Source organism: Mya arenaria, chromosome 16, assembly GCF_026914265.1.
Source record: "Mya arenaria isolate MELC-2E11 chromosome 16, ASM2691426v1".
Taxonomy (NCBI): domain Eukaryota; kingdom Metazoa; phylum Mollusca; class Bivalvia; order Myida; family Myidae; genus Mya; species Mya arenaria.
In genome coordinates this window covers 37,816,295-37,840,852 of record NC_069137.1, presented here as the reverse complement: position 1 = coordinate 37,840,852, position 24,558 = coordinate 37,816,295, and the positions used below count along the sequence as shown (strand labels likewise).

Below are 24,558 nucleotides of genomic sequence, written 5' to 3'. Positions count from 1 at the left end.
GTATGTGGAATTAAAAAATAACCTTATATTATGATATTTGTCATGTAATCTGCTCTTAATATGTAAGGTTTTTCGTACATAAAGTGAGCACATTCCAAGTACTCAACAATAATCATTGTCTTGGCTGGACAATTAAACCACTTAAAGCTGAAGCACGTGAGATATAACATAAGTAGTAAAATCATTGTTAGATCGAAACTGGTACTCAGCCATGATAGTATAAAACAGTCAGTAAACAACTGAACAGAGCCTGTGCATTGAATGACATTTATGGTTTGAAGTGAATATAAGGTTTCAGCAGTTTTTTATACTGCGAAAATGTCGATAATCCTTAATCTCGTTATTCTTGCCATGGTCGTTCATGTTTCTCAAGCCGCCTCACTTAAGTTTGAAAGGGAATTAATTCAGGCTACGACGGATACTCAAGGTAAGCGTGTATGCTAATATTTCGGAGTGAAGTAAAAAAGTAGTTTTTAGTTTAAAACTAAATTCATGACTCCAACATTTTGTTTCTGATTAAAAGATGACATATTCAATCGAATAACTGGGGTTTATGGCGTTTACATATTAACGTTGAAAATATAAAATAGGTAGAGAAACACACAGTCCGGAAAGAATTTATGTGTCTGGCGTTCCGGAATATACTGTATTTTAAATTTCACATTTAACTAAAAGTTCACTTCTCTCAAACTTTTTCGAACTTAACGTTAACATACTATTGATAAAAACTCCATTGCTTCGCATTCAATGTCGCGCAGAAGAAGTTTCGAACAGGAATGCTGTAAGTAGGATTTCACACGAACAGTCTGCCTTGTACTACAATTATAGCAAATATTCCATTGGTACGATTGTTGTTCTGTAAGTTTGAGAAATTTGAGCATAATATAAGCGCATGTTTGAAGATGGTCTTAAAACAGTATTTACTTCGATCAGTCAACTTCATATAGGTGTGTTGTCAGGGAAACCTGAATTCCACACGACGTGTTTGATTGAATACACCAAATTACTACAATCAATTGCATTGAATGGATTGTGTTGTAATTAACCATTTTCCAAAATATTTATCATTTCATGGTTCAATTCCACGAGCTTACAGAACAACCATCGTATATTATATTTTAGTCCCTGCAGTAAATTTTGCTTGTATTTTACAGATCTTGGTTTCATATGTAAGAACAAGGAATGTAAGGAATGCTTGAAATTCACCACGACAGACACGAGTAAGCTTATTTTTGTAAAATAGGTTGAGTTAGTAAATATATAACGTGTAGACTAATCCGTATTCTGCATTGAAACATACGCTAACTGGATTCCTATGTCAACCGGCCGGTTGTTCTTTTAAAATCGAGTCCAAAGTGTTCAAAGTCAAAATAAAACAAATAGCAATTGAATTTATCAAGCTAATTGAAGGTAACACACCCCTAATAAAAACCTCCGCTTGAGTCTCTTCAATGTTAATGCTTAAGCCAATGTTTTAAGCACAGGACTACAAGTTTTTAAGGGTTTCATGATAACGGTTAGAACCGATCCAATAGCATTTGTGTGTTTTCTTTTTTCATGAGCTAAGATTTCTAACAGAAGTTTATACAGTAGTTTCATTTTAAAGTAAATAATTTCTTTGGTTTTCATTTTTATCAAAATTCTGAAATGGGGGGGGGGGGGGGTATTTCAATTTATATTAAATTAATATTTGATGGTAAATGTCTTTTAAATTTAGTATTTTAAACCAGGAAATTAAACATAACTATTAAGAAATTGTCGAGCTGATCATAGTTTAAAATGATGTGCTACCTTAATGATTCCACTAGATTATAATTATATGATAAACCAAATGCAATATGTGCCAAAATAATAAAAACGTATCGTGTTTTATAAACTTCTTATAAAGTTCTTATAAACTAGTACATTAGTATTTCTGCAATATTATCTTCTATTTTTTCTAAATATACAAATAATTACATCGTTGTTTCTTCCAGGGGTCGTATTCAATAAGAAACGTAAATTGCACTTAAATTTAAGATGCGCTGAAAGACGATCTGCAGTCAAATATGTGATAGTTGCAAATTTTATTTGAACAATGGGAATGGGTCAAGGACATATAGATAAAAGTGAAAATTGTACCGAGGGTCAAGAGAGCTTGTGCCCAGTTTGGGCAAGGAAACAAATATATATCTATTTTATGGCGTCTTGTGTCATTTTGTATATGTAAACGTCACTTGTTCATTTGTTAAACCCCCATCCTCATGTATTTCATGTTACAATGCATGCCCCTTTCAATCGTTTCTAAAGGTTTTTCGTTGCTCTAATTAGATATCATACGATTGGAAATACATAGAATAAAACATTATATATACCATTTCCTTTTTTTTAGCATACACATTCTGTTTAAGGAAAATCATTTGTTTAAAACCAACTTCAGATATAATACCCTTTCAAATGCACAGCTTATCACTTTAGTCGACGTATCCCCCGTCGCCATGTATTTGAAGTTATAATGCATGCCCCTTTTAATCGTTTCTAAAGGTATTTCGGTGCTTTATTTAGATATGATACGTTAGGCACATTTTATGAACATACACGTTTTAATTGTTTAAGGAAAATGATTTTAGTTTACGAACAACTTTAGCAATAATTCCTTTCAAAATACACAGCTTATCAGATGGCCGTTTTCCCGCAGTGAGGACAAACACGTGGTCAGTTAATGCATGTAGAAACTATGTTTAGAATATCGGTCAATTAATGTAGTTGAAACTATTTTTAGATAATCGGAACTTGTCTGTTTTATGAATGAAAATAATTACAATTGTGCTTTTAAAAGTTTGTTGATAAATTTAATGTTATTTATGTTTTATGTAAGTACCTGTGTAGAAATAGTACTAGTGCTGTTATGAATGCTTCGTACTTTTTGGTTTTTAACAGGTTTAATCCGAACTACTTTGCTTCACCAAGCATATGCATGACGCACTGTCGTATCAGGGCATGTGAGCTTATATAAATTGAAAGCCTGATGTCTAAAACTATGCCAAGAATACACCGGAACGAAGCTTTTATGCCAAAAAAATAATTGAAAACATCTCATTAGAAATATAAACGCCTAATATCATAGAATGAATAATATCTTATTATCGTGTACCAGATGAATTATATTATTTGAATCATTAGCAACGCGAAACCTGAGATACAACTATTTTGATACTCAGACAATTATATTTGTTTCTTATCTCATAAAAGTCAAATAAGAAATGCACCATTACATATAAGCGTGCTTCAGGGTCACGTCAGGTTATAGCAAACCCTGCAGGCGATGGAACACTTGCGGTTGGTAATAACTTCTGGAATATCATGGGCTAAACTCAGAGTAAATATCAGTATGTTACATTCCTAACAGAGCCTTCATTATTTTGACCCACATTAATCTGATAAATATAGTGCTCTAAAAATAGTTGTATCCTGCTAAAATTAAAACGCCGGGATACAGAATTACAGCGCGGAAATAGCCGAACAAGCAAAAACTCATACTCGAACTGCAATGCAACTAAACTATTTTTATGGTCTTGACATCATTCTTCTAAACATAGAGCGCATTGAGACAAAACAAATGGGTTAAAACGACATGACTAGAAGTAGTTCTTTGGAGTTTGTTGTCTTAAGACTATCTGCGCGTATGCGTTTTGTTTGGCCTGTATCTTCAGCTGACCAATAGGCTGAATGGAATCACCAAGGCGTGTCTAATGAGAAATTCAAGATCAATATTGAATTCTGGACCTGGTCTTTTTAATATAAAATACCACAATAATATACAATTGCATTTCTGTATAAGAGGTTCATGTCTAAATGTAGAGATACACTTCTTAATGTAATAGTGCAGTAATATTTATTTGTTCAATAAATCGATAAAATGCCAATACGTCTAAAGATGACTAAAGGCTGATTTGTCGATGTAAACGCTCAGAAAATTTGTACATCTATAGCTTCTCGCCTTCAAAGAAACGGGGATATATTGCTTTGCACATGTAGGTTCGTCGGTTCGTCTATCAAACATTTTACGATTGATAACTGGATGGCTACTAAAAGCTTGGGTCCCCAAAAGTGTTAGGGGTATTGGTAATAAACAGAATAGGTCAGTAGGTTAAATGTCACTGTAACATTGAGCACAATAAAACCTTGTCCGATCTTTATAATGATAAAACCTTGAACCTATGGTCCACACACTAGATGGGGGGTGGGGTTGTTATATGTAGAGCCCTCCATTGATTCTTAGATCAAAGGTCAAGGTTATCAGATTGACAAAAGTCATAGTCATCTTTCAAACAGATGTTGAAAAATACAAGGATAAATAACTTTAATGATTTGCTTTAAAATTACAAGAAAATTAACCATTGTCGTATTATTATAATTAACGTTTTGAAAACCACTTTAATGCAGTTATATGCATTATTTATTAACTTAATTGCAGTGAATCCATTTAACTTATTTACTATTGTGAGGAGGTCGCAAACATGTTTTACGCGAATGTATTACTGAACAACTCCGGAAACCAGAACTGCTAAAAATATTGACCTACTATCTTCAAACTTGAAAGTGAGTTTGATCATAACCTTAAATAACTCCTCATATATTAAATGTGAAATGACTGTTTGCTGCAATTTGGGTGATATACATGTTTTACAAGCACATCTTGTTATCTAAGGACGAGATTTAATTGTAAAATGACTTTTCTTTTGCATTTCAGTGTGCATTGTGGCAACTGTGAGATTTGGTCATGCCGGGAAAATACGGTTAAGGATGACTTTGAATACCAAATTGTTGGTAGAAGGCGATATTACAGGTGAGATAGTATATGGGATATACCACGTAAAATATGATACAGGGGATATATCAGGTAACATAGTATGACTTTTGAATACCAGGTTAGATAGTATACAATGTATATGACAGGTAAGATAGTATAAAGGGGATATACCAAGCAAGATGGTATACAAGGGATTTTAATGGTAAGAAAGTATATATTGGGTATACCATATAAGATTGTACACAGGGGATATTACATGTTATATGGTATATATGGGGTATACCAGGTTAGATAGTATACAGGGGATTTTACATGTTAGATAGCATACATGGGATATGCAAAGCAAGATAGTATACAGGGGATAAAGCAGGTAAGATAGTATATAAGGTATTTTACAGGTAAAATTGTATACAGGGGTTACTACAGGTAAGACAGTTTACAGGGGATATTACAGATAAGAAAGTATACAGGGGAGGTTACAGGTAAGATAGTATACAGAAATATAACAGGTTAGATAGTATACAGGGGATATTACAGGTAAGATAGTATACAGGGGATACTACAAGTAAGACAGTATACAGAGGATACTACCGGTAAGAAAGTATACAGGGGATATTACAGGTAAGATAGTATACAGGAAATTTATAGGTAAGATAGTATACAGGGGATATTACAGGTGAGATAGTATACAGGGGATGCTACAGGTAAGGTTGTATATATTGGGTATACCAAGTAGATAGTATACAGGGGATTTAACAGGTTAGGTAGTATACAGGGGATACTACAGGTAAGGTTGTATATATTGGGTATACCAAGTAGATAGTATACAGGTGATTTTACAGGTTAGATAGTATACAGGGGATACTACAGGTAAGGTTGTTTATATTGGGTATACCAAGTAGATAGTATACAGGGGATTTTACAGGTTAGATATTATACATAGGATACTACAGGTAAGGTTGTATATATTGGGTATATATTGGGTATACCAAATAGATAGTATACATGTGATTTTATAGGTAAGATAGTATACAGGGTATATACAAACCATGATAGTATACCGGGTATAAAGCAGGTAAGCTATTATACTGGGGGTATTACTTGTAACTTATTATACAGCGGGTATATTTGGGAAAATGGTTAGGTATACATGCTGAAAGTGAGGTTTCGCCATCTGTTTTACGAGTAATAATCGTAACTGCAACTCCTTTTTATCTTTGTTTTTGTTTGGGGATTTGTTAGTAGGGAGTATGTGTATTCAAGGCAAACCGATTTTAATTTATATCATAATCCTGCGTTACATTTAAGATTTAACAACTCCGAGCATGCAATCCGAAAACTGCAAAAAACTAATTATTTTTCAATTATTAACAAAATTGAAATGCAAAATTACAAAAATGGGTTTCACATCATCATTTGGGCCTGTGTATGTTTTCAGGACCTGCTGCTCGGTCGTTTTGTTCTCGTAATGTTCCCATTATAAATATAGAGGAAATATGTCTAATCCCGAAAGATGTGGACATGGCAAAACTGCACTCTTGCCTCGATCTTTCCGTGAAGGTAAGCCCTAAATATCTTTAATGTATGCTGTTGAAGTGTTGTTATACAATGATTAGGGACACAACATATATTAAAGCAACTGTGCACCAGATGATCAATTTGCAAGAAAAAAAGGCAAATTGTCTTGGTATTAATGTTTACAATGCATTGAAACTGATTAACTGAAGTACCACATAGTTTACAATTTAATTAAGTTTAGCAGTTATTTCGTATTTTTACATTAAAAAAAGATTACTGGGTATGTCTACCTAGTAGAATTCATTCCTTATGAGTGATTGGCTAGTCGGTGTTATCACGTGATATTACCGAGTGAGGTGTTTAGCTTAATTATGTCACCTGTTTAAAGTAAGCGGTCGTAGCTCAGTGGATACGACGCTGAACTGCAATTTTGGCGACGCGGGTTCGAACCCGGTCTCCGACAGAATTATTTTTTTTTACAGTTTGGTACTTATTTTTACAATTATGATATCAAAACGTAACACATTCTATTAAATAATTGCCTGAGATTCGTCACAAAAAAAACTTATTTTGGTGCCAATCTTGTGTACAGTCCCTTTAACATTAATTTTGAGATATATCAACAACGAACAGTTTCAAAACTGCTTAAAAGCCTTGTTTAACCATTCTGTATGTGAACCTGAACTCTAATCTTGGGAATTACACACGGTCCTTATTGCCCTCTTGCGACTTTTACCATCAATCAGAAATGAATATTGATCAGTCAAAGATAAAGGAGGCAGCCCATTTTCTTAAAACACAGCCCCTACAGACAATTGACGAATAAATAATATACACTGATATGGCATTAAGTCCATAAAACTGGAACTGGAAATCTAGGGAAAAAATTGCATAACATTCCTTAAAAATGGGCCTTTTAACCGTTATTACTGGACACTGCCAGCGCTGCGCATTTTCTTAAAACACACCCCCAAATGGCAATTAACAAATAAATAATAAACACTGATTTGGCATAGTCCATAAAACAGGGGCTGGTAAGCTGGGGATTAATTTGCCATACATACCTTATACAAGGCCCTTAAACCGTTACTACTGGACACTGCAAGCGCTGCGCAATTCATTTCTGTCAACAGCATTGATCAAGCCGATACTGCTGTTCAATACATATAACGTGTATGTAGTTTGTACATCAGAAAGAATCATTGAATTTAATCATTGTACACTAAATGAAAAATACCATTTTATTTAATTAAAATAATATCGATGTGGAAACATTATTCATTCTTACTAATATATTAATCATAGTCGTATCCTGATAGTGAAACTCAGCAAGTAAACAAAAGTTGGAAAACAGATTAAATTGTATAAATGATTTGTGACAATCAATAATTAAGTTTAATTTTGAGTACGATTTATATATATATATATATATATATATATATATATATATATATATATATATATATATATATATATATATTTATATTTATATATTTAAAATCAACTGAAATGAAATACAACTGTCTTCACTTTTTTAAGTATAAAGGAAAGACGTACACCAATTCTATTGGCTGTTTCACCATTCTGGGTATGTTGGTTCAAGATCGCATCGGTAAGTTGCATTTTGTATTTGCTTAGTTACTTAGTATGAAATATTAAAATAGTTAACAACTATCACAAGCATACAAATTTAAATAGACTCTCAACGAAGAAAACAAAGTTCAAGAGACACTTAAGAAGGCATACAAAGAAAGTTCTATTGAAATTCAATGAGTCACACACAGTTCAATATATACTCATCTAGGCACACAGAGTTTATTAGACACTCATCTAGCTTCACACAGCTGAATAGACACTGAACAAGGCACACAGAGTTTAAAAGACATTGAACAATACACACACATAGTTCAATATACATTGAACAAGGCATACACAGTTCAATATACACTGAACAAGGCACACATAGTTCACTAGCCACTGAACAAGACACACACAGTTCAATAGACACTGAACAAGGCACACATAGTTCAATAGACACTGAACGAGGCACACACAGTATAAAAGACACTGAACAAGACACACACAGCTCAATAGACAATGAACTAGCCACACACAGTTCAATAGACACTGAAAAAGACACACATAGTTCAAAAGACACTAAACAAGGCACTCACAGTTCAAATACACTGAACAAGTCACACACAGTAAGAAAAACTCACCGAAAAAGGCACAGACATTTCAATAGACACTGAACTAGTCACACATATTTCAATAGACACTGAATAAGGCACACACAATTTAGTATACACCGAACAAGGCACACACAGTTCAATATACACTGCACAAGGCAAACATAGTTTACTAGACCCTGAACAAGACACACACAATTTAGTATACACCGAACAAGGCTCACACAGTTCAATAGATACTGAATAAGGCACACACAGTTCAATAGACACTGAACAAGGCACACCCAATTCAAAAACACATTCATCTAGGCACACACACTTTAAACCGCACTGAACTTTATTATACAACGACCTGTTGCAATGGATGTAAATTATGCTCTAACAAATTAATGCTCCTAAAACGAAATAAAATTAAATAATTGTAATTCTTTTATTCTTGACCTTTCACGGCCACTATGTATCTTAGCGTATTGATAATACAAAGAAAATAAATCGCCATACGTTTTATAATAGCAATACTTATGTACAGGTTATATTGATTGCTGCCTTAAATAGGCACTGCTTTTGTTTCAGCTGGTGAAGACGGTATTCCCATCAATGATAGTAGAACATATGGCTTTGATGATTCCCCTGAAGTCGTGGACGATGATATTGACGGGAGCGCCATTTGTCACAAGGGCATATGCAAGATTTGTAAAACTTACAAACATTGTAAAGGTAGTGATCTTAAAGATAGTGCTGTGCATTTAATTATGGTATCCTATATACACGTATGTGTATGTTTGATGCCTGCTAACACCACACTATTTTGGTATTATTTGGAAGGGTCTTCGTCTGGGTCTTACGAGTAGAGAAACTATATGTTTATGTTTAGCCGAGAAATATGTTATAAACAAGCTTTTGATATTGCACGTCGGATATCAGTTCAAACAAAGTACAAAAATCCACACTGTCATAGCGTTGTCTTTAATGCGTGTTCGGTCATTTACATATAAGTCATAACTGAGCAATACGCTGTTAAATAATACCAAAAGTTTTTATTTTGGGTACTCAGGCAACAAAAATAATTATTATTTCTAAAGGCTCGATAGATAAATTGCTTAAATTGTATACATTGGACAACCTAATTAATAACTTACCTTTGAAACATGGACACCTTTATAGTGTTACGTCACAAACTATCGTATCAGTATTGCACGAAAAATATTATTTCATACCCAAACAAAAAAACCGCTTTATACAGCATATTCAAATATATATAGAGATATTCAATGTATATCTTAATTTTTCATATTCAGCGTGTGTAATTGCAAAGGCCGTACACAACGCGATGGAAGTAAAGCTGGTTGCGAGCAGACATGTAGTTGTAAAAGGAAAGATTGCAAGTATGTTATGTTGTAGTTAAATGCCTCGTCAAAGAAATGTGTGTCCTATTAAAGACCTGCTGTGCATCCTTTGTTTATATTGTGGAGTCACAGCAGGGCTGAATTTCCTGTTAGGGCCATTTGGGGGTGACACATTAAGAATAGATTATAAGTATCTTCCATGGTCGAGAGTGTAAGATAGGTTCTTTCCGACCCGAGCGTAAGGTGTTTTGCGTAAACGAGGTTTCCTCAAAACACCCTGCGCGAGGGTCGGGATGAACCTATCTTACACGTGCGGCTATGGTAGATGTTTATTCTCCCACCTCAGTTAAACAAAATTAAGTATGTATTTTTTGCTGGAACACTTTTGTGTTAAGTGAAAATAATTACGTATGGATATGCAATAATTCGTGGTTGTCATGGATATGCCCGCAGGGAATCAGATTATGTTAATTTTCAAATCGGTCTTTAAATAGTTCTAAGGAGAGTGAAGCATTATTTCTTGAAAGGTGCGTGAAAACTGTTTCATGATGACTTTTAAGCGAGAAATAATTAATTAGCGTTCTAAATATTGCCACAAGACAAGGTTTCCATGATGCTACAGACGACAGTCTTCAACAAGGGAGGTAATTACAATGTGGTGACCATTAAAAAGGAGTTCCATACGGGCATTTTATCTTCACCCGTGGGCAAGTTAAGAATTTCTAGCATGGTTAATTTATTGGATCTACTTATCTGAGGTGGGAGAAAATCGCATTCTCAAACTAATACATAAACAAACTATTCAATGGAATTGATAAAATGATATATGGTTCATAGTTCATTTGTACACAAACAATTTATTTGTATGCTAACAAAAATAATATTGAGATGCTGTTTGTAAGTTTTGGAACGTGTTGTTTTGCTCAGCTAAACAAAGCACTTGAAGGATTAGTGCGGATTTAAAGCTAAAATCGTTCAAATGCTTTGGAACTTTGAAACGCTTTATAATTTGCAAAGTGTAGTAATCTTCACTTCTAATTGGATAACATGTCTGTATCGTTTCCTTTTTCCAGACAATACTGATGTCTCTTTCTGTATTCATCACGTCAGGAAGCACCCTGACATCAAATTTGTCTGTATTGTTGCCAGGAACATCAGTATTAAAGATATGTCAGCCTGCGTCAACATCACAGTTCAGGTAAATTGGGGTTTTAAGTGTTAACACGCTTCTATGCAATAATTTATTTAAGAATCAGAAAATATAAAAAATGTGAAAACTAAACATATACTTATGGATGCTTTCATTAAAAGTAACTTTTGTAATAAGGTAACGTGACTTCGATCACTATTACGCCGTGGGTGTGATTGAAGTGTTTACTGTACGACAAGGCAAGTAGCCGCTATGTCTAGTTTGGAAGATATGCGAAAAAAATCAAGGAAAAACTATGAACAATATTTTCGCATTAGTAGGAGTCATTCACGATAGTGAAACAGTCAAGTAAATTTAATTAAATATTGCAACATATCACACAATTGGGGTTATCATTTATTCGCAAAAATTGGTTTTATTACATTTTGATATGTCAGTAAATGTATGTCAATGATGCCGCTCACGTACTCTAGATCTAATATAATAAATAAATGCATGGTCAAAATAAATACGGATATAATACTACAGGTAAAACAGAGCACATTCAAGGAGTCATTTGGCTGTTTCAAAATACCAAACAAAGCTGACGTAATGCAGCCGTTTGTCTCTCTCGACTCTGAGGACATCGATGTGGAAACGGATTATATGGACTCAGAGAACATCGACGCACTAGCGGATTCTTTCGGCTCCGACAAGGACGATGTCGAGGCTGATACTCTCGAGTAAGACGTTTTCAGTCATATTGGAGCAGAGGACAATGATCCTTCAACAAGGCTTCAGAAAGCGATGCTGACCTTTTTGAAAAGTCTGCAAGACAAAACGGCAATATAACGAGGACGAATTGTTTTTGAACTCGATACTTTCTTTGTATGTTGTGCTTTCCAAAATTGGAGTCGTCTGCATGCAATCTTTCTGAGAGTCAATGAAAGTGTTCGTGATGTGATTCTATGATACTGAGCCCCGAGACTAATGTGTGTATATTTTTGTTGTATTTTGGGCTTCCTATTCAACAATGTAGTCGCCTGCTACCAATCAATGAAAGTTTACGTTGAGCGCCCAATTTGGTATTATTCAATCATACCGAGACTCGAGAGTGCTGTGTGTATACTTATGTCATATGATGTGCTTTTCCTATAAGACATTTTCAAAAGTGTGTTTTGCTTTCAATCACTATGACAGTATATGTATGTGCACCTAATAGGGTTCGGTAAATGTGCTTTATTTGCTTTACATGTAGCAATTATACGATAATTTTGAGTGTACAGATACATTGCCTCAACTGTTATGTCTGTTGCTTTAGCTATAGTTTATATTTTGTTGTGTGATATATATATCATCCTTTAACTCATCTACTTATTGAGCCTATTCCCTTTACACGCTTATATGGCCCTACACTAAATAAAGATGATACTGCATGAAATACAATTGAAATGTTTGTGTTTTATAACGCTTTATCATGAAAACCGGGATAAATCTTGAAAACCGGGAAAATATAGATTGGCTTAAGAGAAGCTGACGAACAAGATTTCTAAAAATAATGTTATCAAGAAATAAATATATGTTCTTATTCAAAACGGCCGCCGAGTTTTTAGTTCCCACCATTCTAGTTTGTATATCGTCAAGTCATTGCGGGGCGATTTTAGAAAAAAAAAACTCTCTATAGACAGGGTGATATGAACCGTAACTGACGAGTTTGATTAAAAAAGCAACGGGTGTTTTCTAACAATAACGTAATTAAAAAGCTATAATCTCATCCAAAATTGCCGCCGTGTTAATAACCGCGCCCTTATAGTTTATGTTTATATGTCAGCAGGTCATGACTGACTATTTAACAACGAACACCGCCTACAAATTTCAAAAGAACCGGTACTGCCGTGCATGTTTATAAATATGGCTTATGAAAGTACTTCTGGCTCAGGTAACCCGGCCCTACCTACCAAAAACGTATAGGCGGAGAACCTACCGTATTTATACCTATAGGCTATAGTATGTTGGTTAAAATGTTATATTGAAAAAAATCAGTGTAGCCGCTTGCATTCTACAGCTACCGTTAACGTCATGAAAATGGCACAAACACGCGATCTATGACAGCCAAAGGAAAAAAATGCGGACATACACGCAAGTAAACGAACAGTCTTTAATTTAACATTTTGATAAAATTTGCAAGATAAAAGCATTGTGGAATACGCAAGAGGGTATGCCGTCATTGTTTATTTAAATATTGAGCTCCGATTGAATGAGTGCAACGTTGTTTAACAAATGGTTAGAAAGCCATCATACTTTGATCAAAACTTTGGATGCAAATCACAACTTGTTCGGGTACGGGTCTACGTGTGTACTATGACACCCGCGTCATAAAATCGAAATTGAAAATGTTCATGAAGCAAACAATCAAAACACAAAACGTTGATAGGAAATAAAAGTCATTACAAAACAATTCACACTGGTCAGGTATACTGGTCAAGGTCAAACATCAACAAACGGTTCATGCTCCTTTCACACAACTATGGACTGTGACCTTGAGCTTCGATTTACTGAAATCAAACACAGAAGGACCAAACGTAATCTCTAGTGAAAAGACGTATAACTGACCCCATCCTCGGCTATTTCAAGTTATCGTGTGGGCACATTTCTTAAAATGCTGTTGGTCGTGACCTTTACCTACTGATGTCAAATTCAATACGTGCCATCCATTTAGTTCAACCTTAGCCTTGGCTGTTTTTATCGACCAAGTTCAATACCTTTCCAAGTTATTGTGTTGACGAAAATATATTGACGGACCTTTCAACCATTTAAATATTTACATGTACGAGTGTCCTGAAACAAAACTCCACGCTCTTGTCCTCTTTAAAACAGGCATCAGCAATCATAATTTACAAATTCAAGGCCTCCTCGCGAACGAAACCCCAGCTAAACGCAAACATCACTCATTCCAATTATGAAATTTCACAAAATAAAACATCTAAGGGTTCTGATCTCAAGTTCGTTTTGAGCCACGCATACACTGCAAATGTTTTTCATACACACGAATAAGCATGAAACTAAGATAACTTGGGAGGCGTGAACGGGAAATGTGAGCTTTGAGCAGTAAGATAATACATAGTTAAACCTGTCATAGAACGTTGATATGGGTCCCGTGTAAGTAGGATGATTTTATATAAACCGTTAACATATTGACGCTAGCGAACATAACATAGGTGTCGACCTCAATTTGAGGGGTTTTGTTTGTAATGGTTCGAGGAATCGTAGGAATACCGTATATTACATAGGGTTTTTCCGTTGTCTCCATATTTTAAGTTTAAGCAAACAAATACCTTTTTCATCGCACCCCGTTTACAATCATCGAGATTTTGAGACATGCCCACCGATGACATCATCACTCATAACATACAATAGTGTAACTAAACTATTAAAGTATATAGATTATATATAGTTTTACGATGCGCTATAAATTCAACTGATAATAGTCAGTAATGGTTGGAATCATTTTTTAATAATTGTGAGAGCATTATTTTTTAAAATATTCGACTTTTATGTATATTCAATACTTCATGTTTTTACGTGCCATCTGGTTATTTCATGACGTAAGCGTTTATCTTCTGTAACAGCGCTGTATGAAATACAAGCGTATTTGCAATATCGCGGTTTTGTTTAACAGATTACATAATAATTGCAAGTTATATAATAATTGTTCTTAAATAAACTGACTTTTAATAAACAGTGTAACTGTACTATCTAGTTCTAGATCTATATCTAGATTGCAGTTCGCCTCCGACCATATTGGTGTTTGTCCTAGCGAAATGACTTCTTACGTCTGTGAGTGTACATATTTGAAGAAAAAACTCGGTATCTGTTACTTGTTATGGTTATAATCGTTTTTGAACCCATTAAATGACAGTATTTTTCAAACTATTCGACGATTAAATTCCATTATTGTTCGAGATTTTACATGCCGTTCTAATTTGATGAATCGCCAATATATGGTCATTCACATTGAATTTGAAACGAAATTTTCTGATTATATAACGACGTAAGCGTTCTGTAATTGCGCTGTAAGAAGTACGCTGGTATTTACAATTATGCGGTTCTGCTGTATAGATTACGCATTTTTTTTAAATGCATTTTTTGTTTGTTTTAAAACTAACTCTTAATACAGTGAATACATCACCACAAATTACAAGCTTTGCATGTCGGTGACTACTTCCATCCGTTAGTCAAAGAAAAGAAACAACATTTTTTCTAGCCTGATAACTTACAATTGAAAAATAAAAATGGTATTGTTAATATTAAGATTAGTATTCAGTTGTGGGAGTAGTTATTGTCTGTTCTTAATATATTTATGTCGTCAACAATGCCCCCGGAGCTGACATGAATTGAAATTTTATCTCGGAAAAAATACAACAATAAACAATAAGAACACAATGATAAATGCGGTGAAGTACATTTGACAACTTAGTTCAGCTAAGTTAACGATAAAGAAAGCAATTTGTCAAAAACAAGATATTTTAAAATGACAAAATCTGTTTGTATTTATTTTGACACACTATCTTTAGTTAAGCGTAAATATTTCAGCGGTGAGGGTTAACACGTGCTGGATGAGATAAACGTTCCTTTTAAGGATATTAAAATTATTTCAACCTTTTTATGCATGATCATTTATGTGAAGGTTTTTATGCAAATTTGACGTTTGCATGGCTGCATTAGGCTTGAACGTTTTTTATTCTATTAAGGCCACCAAATTAGCAACAACATAATGACATAAAAGTTTCGCTAATCTTACAACCACTGCTTTAATCCAGTTATATTCAGATCGTCAGCTGAATGACGCAGTGTTTATTTTTTTAATGATTATTCATTCGTTTCAAACGTGCTGTATGCAAATTGATGAATTTGGTTAAATATTGTTCGTTTTAGCGGTTTATAAGTTAAAGCAGAACCCTATGAATATTAATCGTTTTATTGCCTCTTCTTTAATAAAACTAGTTAACTATTTCGATGAAACTTGCGAATTATATGTGTTTTAACCAGCCTAGTTAATGTATTCCAGTGTCAGGCTTTGCTGCGGACGTCTTGGGAACCTTGAGCCGATTATATGTATACCTAGAGTAAGCTATTTCACAAGATCCCGTGAGGTATCTTATATATTTATGAAGCTATAACCAGTCGACAAAAGGCAGTGATTTAAAACGGTACATACTATACCTAGAACAATTTATTTTTAGCTTCAACTTAATTTATCCCTCATGCAATGTGTACTGATCAAAATCCTGATTTTTTTACAATTGTGCACATTTTCAGCAGATGATTAATTTCAGAAAAGCAATCATTAAAGGCCTAGTATCATATTATTCGTTGCCAAGGTGTTAGCCAATGAGGTAGTATTCTTACATAGTTAGATGACCTGTAGTTTCTTACTATACCGTTAAATCAAACTAAACTCAACTAGACCAATCTCCGTTTATCATCTTGTCATAGCAAATACAAGGTTTGCAAAAGCATGCATTTAAGCAGTGTGCAATACGTTTTACAGGAGAGCAAAACTATATTAGTGCTCATAAAACAACCCTGATAATATAGTTGCTAAAATTGTATGCATGTGTAAACATTGATACGAATTGATGAAGAGCAATATATTTGTCAGATATCATTTAGTCGACAAGATCATCTTCATCTTTAGAATATATACATGTTGTTTATAGGCAAATATATATTCTTACACTTGTTACTGATTTAATTAATTTTCCACATAAGTTACGTAGTGCGATTTACATCTCATATATAACATGGCAAATTATTTGAATTACAATTTCTGTTAATTTCTCTTATCATTTCAAGTCTTATCTTACACATTTAACCTGTCAGGTTTTGCTGTTTTATATTTTGCTTTGTTATTGTCATTTTGCATTCAAACGTTTAACCGGAATTTACAAACTACTAGAAGTTGATTTTATTATCTCGGGTAAGTAACACAAATCAACTGTTCAATTCATTTACGAACAAACAGCAAGCAAATTAACCAATTTAAGGTAATCGACTGTCAGGATAACTCATTGACGGTGTCTCGGCAAAACAGTTTGTTGTCTTTGATGCGAAAAGAGTATACATTCCGTAAGTCTCTCCGCAAGTTCCCCTGTCTTCGCAGCCGCGTGTTGCGTCGGATATATTCATTAAGCAATAACCGGATGACAAATGGCACCCGTCCAGACAGAGTTTATTACATGACACTAAACAAGTCCCATTTTGCCGGTCACAAGCCCTGCATTTGTACCCGCAATTTTTGTTGCAGAATTGTCCCCATTTACCTAGGGGGCATTCGCTGGTGCAGCGGCATAATTCGTCACCCTGAGAACCGTCCGGACAGTCCGCTGGACAGGGTCTACACCTGCCACAACCTTGGTCGCATGTCCAGTAAGGCCATTTTTCCACACAAGTACCACACATTCCGGTTGTTGCAAACACATGGCATCCTTGACGATCGAGGTAATATGTCAATCCTGTGTTACTGGATACAAGCAGTCCCATGTACATGCAACAGAAAAGAATTATTATATTTTTTTCATTCCCCATTTTAATCACAACTACAACACTGTATGCAATTTCTAGTTTAATAAGCACAACTGTTTTCGCTTTATCTCAATTGCTTTTATAGTATATCTATGCGAGGGATGATCCAAAAATGAAACAAGAACGAATGCTACTTTTTTACATTGAATAATCGAAATTGAAAGTGACACTATTATTCAAAATCAATACAACTATATGTATTACAAACATAAATTTTGAGTGATTAATCTAATACCCCTTACAAAATAATCCATTAATTGAAAATATAAATTACTGATAACAAGTTTGTAACCGTAAATGTAATGGCTGAAAACACAAAAAAAATAATGATTGGTGAATGCTTAAAGATTTACTGTGATCTTCTATCGTGTCATAAGGTAGTATTATCGTGTTTCTGCAAATTTCTTTCGAATTAAACTCGGTATCCTTCATAAGGACCATTGTTTTCGACATTTTTCATCGTTTTTCTGTATATTAAAACAATTGTTTTAATTGTGGTAAATCTTATTTCGTGTCACTCTATCCAGTTGCTCAAACTATATATAACGTCTGGCGAATTCGGATTCAAAACTGCACTTTTTATATATAACAAAATAAAATGACCTAATTACATAGAAGCAAAATCATAAATAATGTAATTTAGATTACCATTGTTTATGCATTTCCCTGTACTTTCAAACAAGGTTTTCGAGGTGTTAAAACAAAGGTTAAATGAAAATATATACAGTATTGTTGAGCACTCCTCCCAATAAACGATTGAAATATTTAAACGAGGAAACAGCACAGACATGCATTCATCTACAAAAAATCACATACACGAATAGTTATTTTGATTTGTCACTGTCACGATATTTTGACATGCGCAATTACGCAACGGTTCATTTACGTTTAATTAAACAAACACCAGCCTTAAGATACGCTATGAAAATCGATTACGGCTCCACAGAGGTGCCAATCTAGTGCGGGAAAACGTCAATCGGTACAAGAAGGTACCACCTCTTTGATAAACAAAGCAAAATCTTCGATAATGAACCTATGTGTTCTTTAAATGTGTGTTAGAATGTATTTGGCTTTAACAGAAACATATTTATGTACAAGATGTAACATTAACCTCACAATTGTTGTTATGGCCTATGTTCAATTTTGTTTGGAAATTGTTTATCTTTAGAAGTATACGGTTATAGGACTACACTATTGTCAAAGTCCAATTAAAGCCCTGAATGTCATACCAAAGGGAAAACAAACAAAAAAGGACATTGATTTTGCAGAATGTTCAAGCTACTCGTAAGCCTTAAGGCTATGGACACATACGTTACCACAATAGAAATAGTATAATTTAAAAGTGGAATCGGTTTTCGGCGTAAATTAGAGTTTCATTTAAAAGATATGATCACCTTTGCCATTGATGTTGTTGGGTATTATTCAGTGTACTCGCTTTCATTTTACAGCTACCATTTACGTCATGAAAATGCCAAATACACGTTATTTATGCCAGACAAAGTTCCCATGGTTTGGCAAAACAAGCGGACAAGAGTAAGCAGAGAAAGGTACGCATATACGCAAGCAAACTTGATTTCATTTTTTTTATAATTACATTCGCCAGATAAAATTTCACGTTAATGATGTCATTGTTTATTTAATGGTATTCCATCTACAGATCGACCGACCGACCTATCGTCCTACCGACCTATTTACCATTTACATGTTTACATTTACAAATCTTTGTGTCCCTCAACAAAACTTCATCCTCTTGACTTTTTTTAAAGCAGACATAGCACTCATATTTTACAAATACAATGCCTCTTTACGAACTAAATGGAAAACCCGCGATACGCAAGCATAACCCATTCACTAACATCTAGGAAATGTCCACTCTTTTCCATTTTGTAAGGTTATCATTGAACCTTATCATTTTATCTATAGTCAAAATATCCGTTTTCTATGTACATCAACTATTATGTTTTTAGTTGGTAAAAAACAGATTTAGCAATTGAATAATGGCCTTTAAGAACTGTGTGCATTTGGAGTCAAACAAACACTGCACGTATTTTCCATTTAACATTTAAGCATTAAACAAAAATGCCATGACAGTCAAAACAGGGAAAATGGGAGCGGAAAGGTAACCTACACAGTTAGATTCGAACAACCCAACAACCCAAATAGCTTGCTATACAATTAGATTTTTAAACTTTGCATTTGCGATAGGCCTGTGCACGAAATGACATTTACAATTTATGATATAAACAAACTATATGCATGTTCAGCTAGGTCCAGAACAGACGGTGTATTGTGACTCACAGCAATAATTCATATCGAGGTTCGCGCAAAACACAGTATGGTGATATAAGTAACGTGTTAGTAGTATGACATTACATATTGTTAACATATGGACACCAGCGGACTTTATTATAACATAGGTGTCGGCCTCTATTAGAGTTATTTTTTGTTATTGTTCGAGGCATTGTGCGCATACCGGATATTAGGTTTTTCTCCGGCTTGTACATAATTTTAGCTTTAGCAAGCTTACACTGGCCGTTTACATGGCAACTACTTTACAATCATCGGGATTTTGAGAAATACCCATCAATTACATCATCACTCGTAACATAAGAGTGTAATTAAAGTATCTAGATTGTATCTTTTTTTCCCGTGCGTCGATTTCTTTGTGGATCGGAAATCTAACTTATAATCGTTAGTAATGGTTGAAATCGTTTATAAACCCATTTGATGACAGTACATTACAATTATCGGGATTTTGAGAAAGGCCCATCACTTAAACCATCACTCATAACATAAAACAGTGTAAATAAAGTATCTAGTTTGATTCTTTTTTCCCATGAATTAAGTTCTTAGTGGATCGGAAATCTATCTTATAACCGTTAGTAATGGTTGAAATCGTTTATGAACCCATCGTACTACTTTGTTGAATCGTTGATATATTGGACAATCACATTGAATTTGAAACAAAATTGTCTGATTATGTTATGATGGAAGCGTCTAACTCATGAAATAACGCTGTAAAGGGTACACGGGTATTTGCAATAATGCGGTTTTGGTGAACGTTTTTCACATGTTTTTTTTTAAAATGCAAATTTTGTTTTGTTTTGGAACTGACAATACAGTGAATAAACTAGCCCAAACCAAGAGTTTTGCATGTAGATGACTACGTTCGTCCATTTTTCAAGGAGGACAAGTCAACATCTATTTTGGTCTGAAAACTTATAATTAAACAATAGAAATTTTATTGTTAATTTTAAAATTCGTATTCAGTTGTGGTAGTAATCAATCACTGTTATGAATTAATGTTTTCATTATATTCATGACGTCAACAATGACTCGTGGCTGGCATCATGAATTGGAATATTATCAAGAAAAACGAAATAAAACATAACAATAAACAACTGCATAATATTAAATGCGGTTAAGTACATTTGGCAACTCATTTCAGCTAAAAAACGAAGAAGTGAGCCATTATTCGAAAACTAGATATATTGAAATGACAAACTCTACATGTATTTATTTTACTCCAATTTCTTAAATTAAGCGTACATATTTCAGCTGTAGGGGAAGACACATACCCGTTGAGTGGTGTGCCTTGACGGTAGCTAAAATTATTTCAACCGTTATAAACGTTACCATTTATATGAAGGTCTTCATGCAATAAAAGAGTTCGCATATATGATTTAGGCTTAAATGTTTATTTTCCATTAAGGTCTCAAAATTAACAATATCATTGACATAGTTTATCATACATATACAGGATTAATACAATCATATTTAGAACGTTAGATGCATGACGCAGTGTTTATTTATCTGAGCTATTGAAATAGGATTATTCCGCTTTTTTCTCTTTTTAACGTACTGTTTGCTCTTTAACGGATCTCGTTTTAATAGTATTCGTTTAATATGGCTATATTAAACCGGATACAAAGACTAGCACGTGGCACATTTCTATTCAGCACGTCAGCTGCATGATTCAGAGTTTATCTATCAGTTTCATTGAAATGAGATGATCCCGTATTATTTGTTTGTTTCAAACGTACTGTATGCGGTTTTACGGGTGCCGTTTCATTTTAGCGTTTTTTAGATCACTCAGAATATAAATCGTTGTATTGTCTCTTGTAAAATAAAATTTATAAACTGCACAGGTTGCATTTTGAAAGTTGCTGATTAAACCTGTTCAATGTATTCCATTGCCAGGCTATGCTATTGGTGTTGTTGCGGACGGACGGCTTGGGACCCTTGAACCGATTATATTTAGCCTTGAGTAAGCTATTTTACATACAAGAACCCGGAGAGGTGTCGAATAGATTCATTAAGCAATAACCAGTCGACAAAATACAGTGGTCAATAACTGAACATTCTTTATTTATAACAATTTAATTTTTAACTACAAGTTATTTTATCCCTTATCAACTGTTTACAGATCAAAATCCTGATTTTCTTACAATTGATTTTTAAATTATTTTTTTTAATACAACATTCATTTACAGCGAAAGCAATTGCAGATAGGCAATCATAAAGTACCGGAATAAATATTTAGTATTTCAACTTTCACTGGTGTTTGAAGGTCCATTTACAATGGCCTATACACACGCCCTGTGTCAGATTTTGCGTTGACAATGTGTTAGCCAATGAGGTGGTATTCTATGTCAGTTTAGGACCTGCACTCACTCCGCCAATACTTAATTATTAAAAGATACTTCGGGTCATGTAACTATAATTTAAAACTCAACCCAACTCAACTCATCTCCGTTTATTATCTTGTAATAGCAAATATAATGTATGCACCGACATGAATTTAAGCAGTATAAAACAGTTTCCACAGGAGAGCAAACCAATACTAGTACGGATAAAACAACCTTGATATTATATATGTTAAAAATGCATGTATGTGTACACATTGATACGAATTGATAAAGAGCAATGTATTTGCCCGATATCATTTAGTCAACAAAATCATCTAGATCTTAAGAATCAATACATGATGATAATAGGCTAATTTATATACTTACATTTGTTACTGATTTAATTAATTTCCAACATTACTCATATAGTGCGCTTTACATCTCATATATAACCTAGCCAATAATTGGAATTACAATTTATGTCATTCTATTTTAATGTCATATCTAGTCTCATCTCACACATTTTTCATGTCAGGATTTGCTGTTTATGTTTTACTTTGTTCGTGTCATTTTGCATTAAAACGTTTAAACGGAATTTAAACACTACTAGAAGTCGATTTTATTCCCTCGGGTAAGTTAATCAACTGTTCAAGTCAATAACGAATTAATAGCAAGAAACTTTTTAAACCAATTTAAGGTAATCCAATGTCAGAATTACTCATGGACGATTGCTGGGCAGAACAGTTTGTTGTCTTTGATCCGAAAATACCATGTCTTCCGTAAGTCTCTCCGCAAGTTCCCCTTTCTTCGCAGCCGCGTGTTGCGTCGGATATATTCATAAGGCAGTAACCGGACGACAAATGACACCCGTCTACACAGAGATGATTACATGGAACTAAGCAAGTCCCATTGTGTCGGTCACATGCCCTGCATTTGTATTCGCAATTTTGGTCGCAAAAATCTCCCCATTTACCAAGTGGACATTCATTGGTGCAGCGGCATAACTCGTCACCTTGAGAACCGTCCGGACAATCGGCCGGACAGGGTCTACACCAGCTACAGCCTTGGTCGCATACCCAGAAAGGCCATTTTTCCACACAAGTACCACACATTCCGGTTGTTGCAAACGCGTAGCATCCTGGATGATCGAGGTAATAGGTCAAATACTTGTTACTCGATACAAGTAGTCCCATGTACATGCAACAGGTAAGAATTATTGCATACTGTTTATTCACCATTTTGATTACAACTGCAGCACCGTATGTGCTGCCTAGTTTATTAATCACAACTGTTTATGCTTTATCGCAATTGTTTTTTGTAGTATATCTATGCGAGGGGCGATAAAAAAGATAATAGAACGAATGTAACTATCTTACAGCGGAGAATCAATAACATTTCGTAATGCAATCCGCTGAGAGATAAAAACAACCAAAATCTGTAAACACCCATCCAAATTTTTAAACTTTAAAGTTAATTCATTCATCGATAATGAAAATATGCTACTGGTTACATTTCAAAGTGATTTTTTAAGTAATAAGTAATTCTTAAGTTTTCAACGAGAGCTTTTTATATATTAAAGTTAGTTAAGAAACATAATAATACCATTGCTAAACAATCATAATACGTTTTTGTTTGTATTACCTCCCTTAAGTGTTTACATCATGATAGAAGCGTCATTATGGTGATATTCAACAATGCAATTCATGTGAAAATAATGTATTGGTAATTCAATATGAATTTGACATAGAAACAATCTCGATGCTTATTTGTAAAATGCCCTAACACATCCTTGTATCTTAACGGTGGTCGGCTTACCTTAACATAGATTAAAAGGCACTCCAATGATCGGGTGACCTTAACATATTTTTTTTCTATAATAACTATAAAACGCTCACTTTTACATCATGCAATTATTTTAAAAGTACATTAGCAATATAAACAAAAACAACAATGAAATCAAACAGCTTTCGTTGATTGATGTTAACAAGTCGCAAAAAGGGAGACCTTTTTGACGCAATATGCAATCGTCGGATAACCCAGGTTCTTGATTACGTTTAGCGCTTCGGCATCATCTTATGTATTGTAAACATAATTTGAACCGTGGATGACGACGATGAAATTCGATCGAAGTAAGAACAATCATTTTTGCTGTTTATCACTCTGTCAAACTGCTTATACTCAATCCAGCTACTATTTCAAACATTTTAGTAATTGCCTCTCTTCCGACAATAGTTTAATCTGCTTAAACTATGGGTTCTCTTTTTGTCACTGTTTCAAGCTGCTTATATTCTGACTGGCTACTGTAACAAGTTCAAGCTGTTTATACCTTGTCTCGCTTCTGTCACTGTTTCAAGCTGCTTATATTTAGACT

General features: G+C 34.2%; 1 protein-coding gene across 3 annotated transcripts; it reads left to right on the top strand.

The window, feature by feature from the left end:
• Nucleotides 1-192: 192 nt before the first annotated feature.
• LOC128222004 (uncharacterized) lies at nt 193-12,420 on the top strand. 3 transcript variants are annotated; one of them, XM_052930727.1, is made up of 9 exons: nt 196-427; nt 1,155-1,220; nt 4,733-4,828; nt 6,231-6,352; nt 7,850-7,922; nt 9,055-9,216; nt 9,798-9,884; nt 10,919-11,043; nt 11,524-12,420. In XM_052930727.1, the coding sequence occupies exons 1-9, from the start codon at nt 319-321 to the stop codon at nt 11,719-11,721; spliced, it is 1,038 nt and encodes a 345-aa protein (XP_052786687.1). In that variant the 5' UTR covers nt 196-318; the 3' UTR covers nt 11,722-12,420. The 3 variants fall into 3 exon arrangements, with proteins under 3 accessions (XP_052786689.1, XP_052786687.1, XP_052786688.1); XM_052930728.1 differs by having other exon boundaries at nt 198-427; nt 9,073-9,216; XM_052930729.1 differs by lacking the exon at nt 1,155-1,220 and having other exon boundaries at nt 193-427.
• Nucleotides 12,421-24,558: the final 12,138 nt, after the last annotated feature.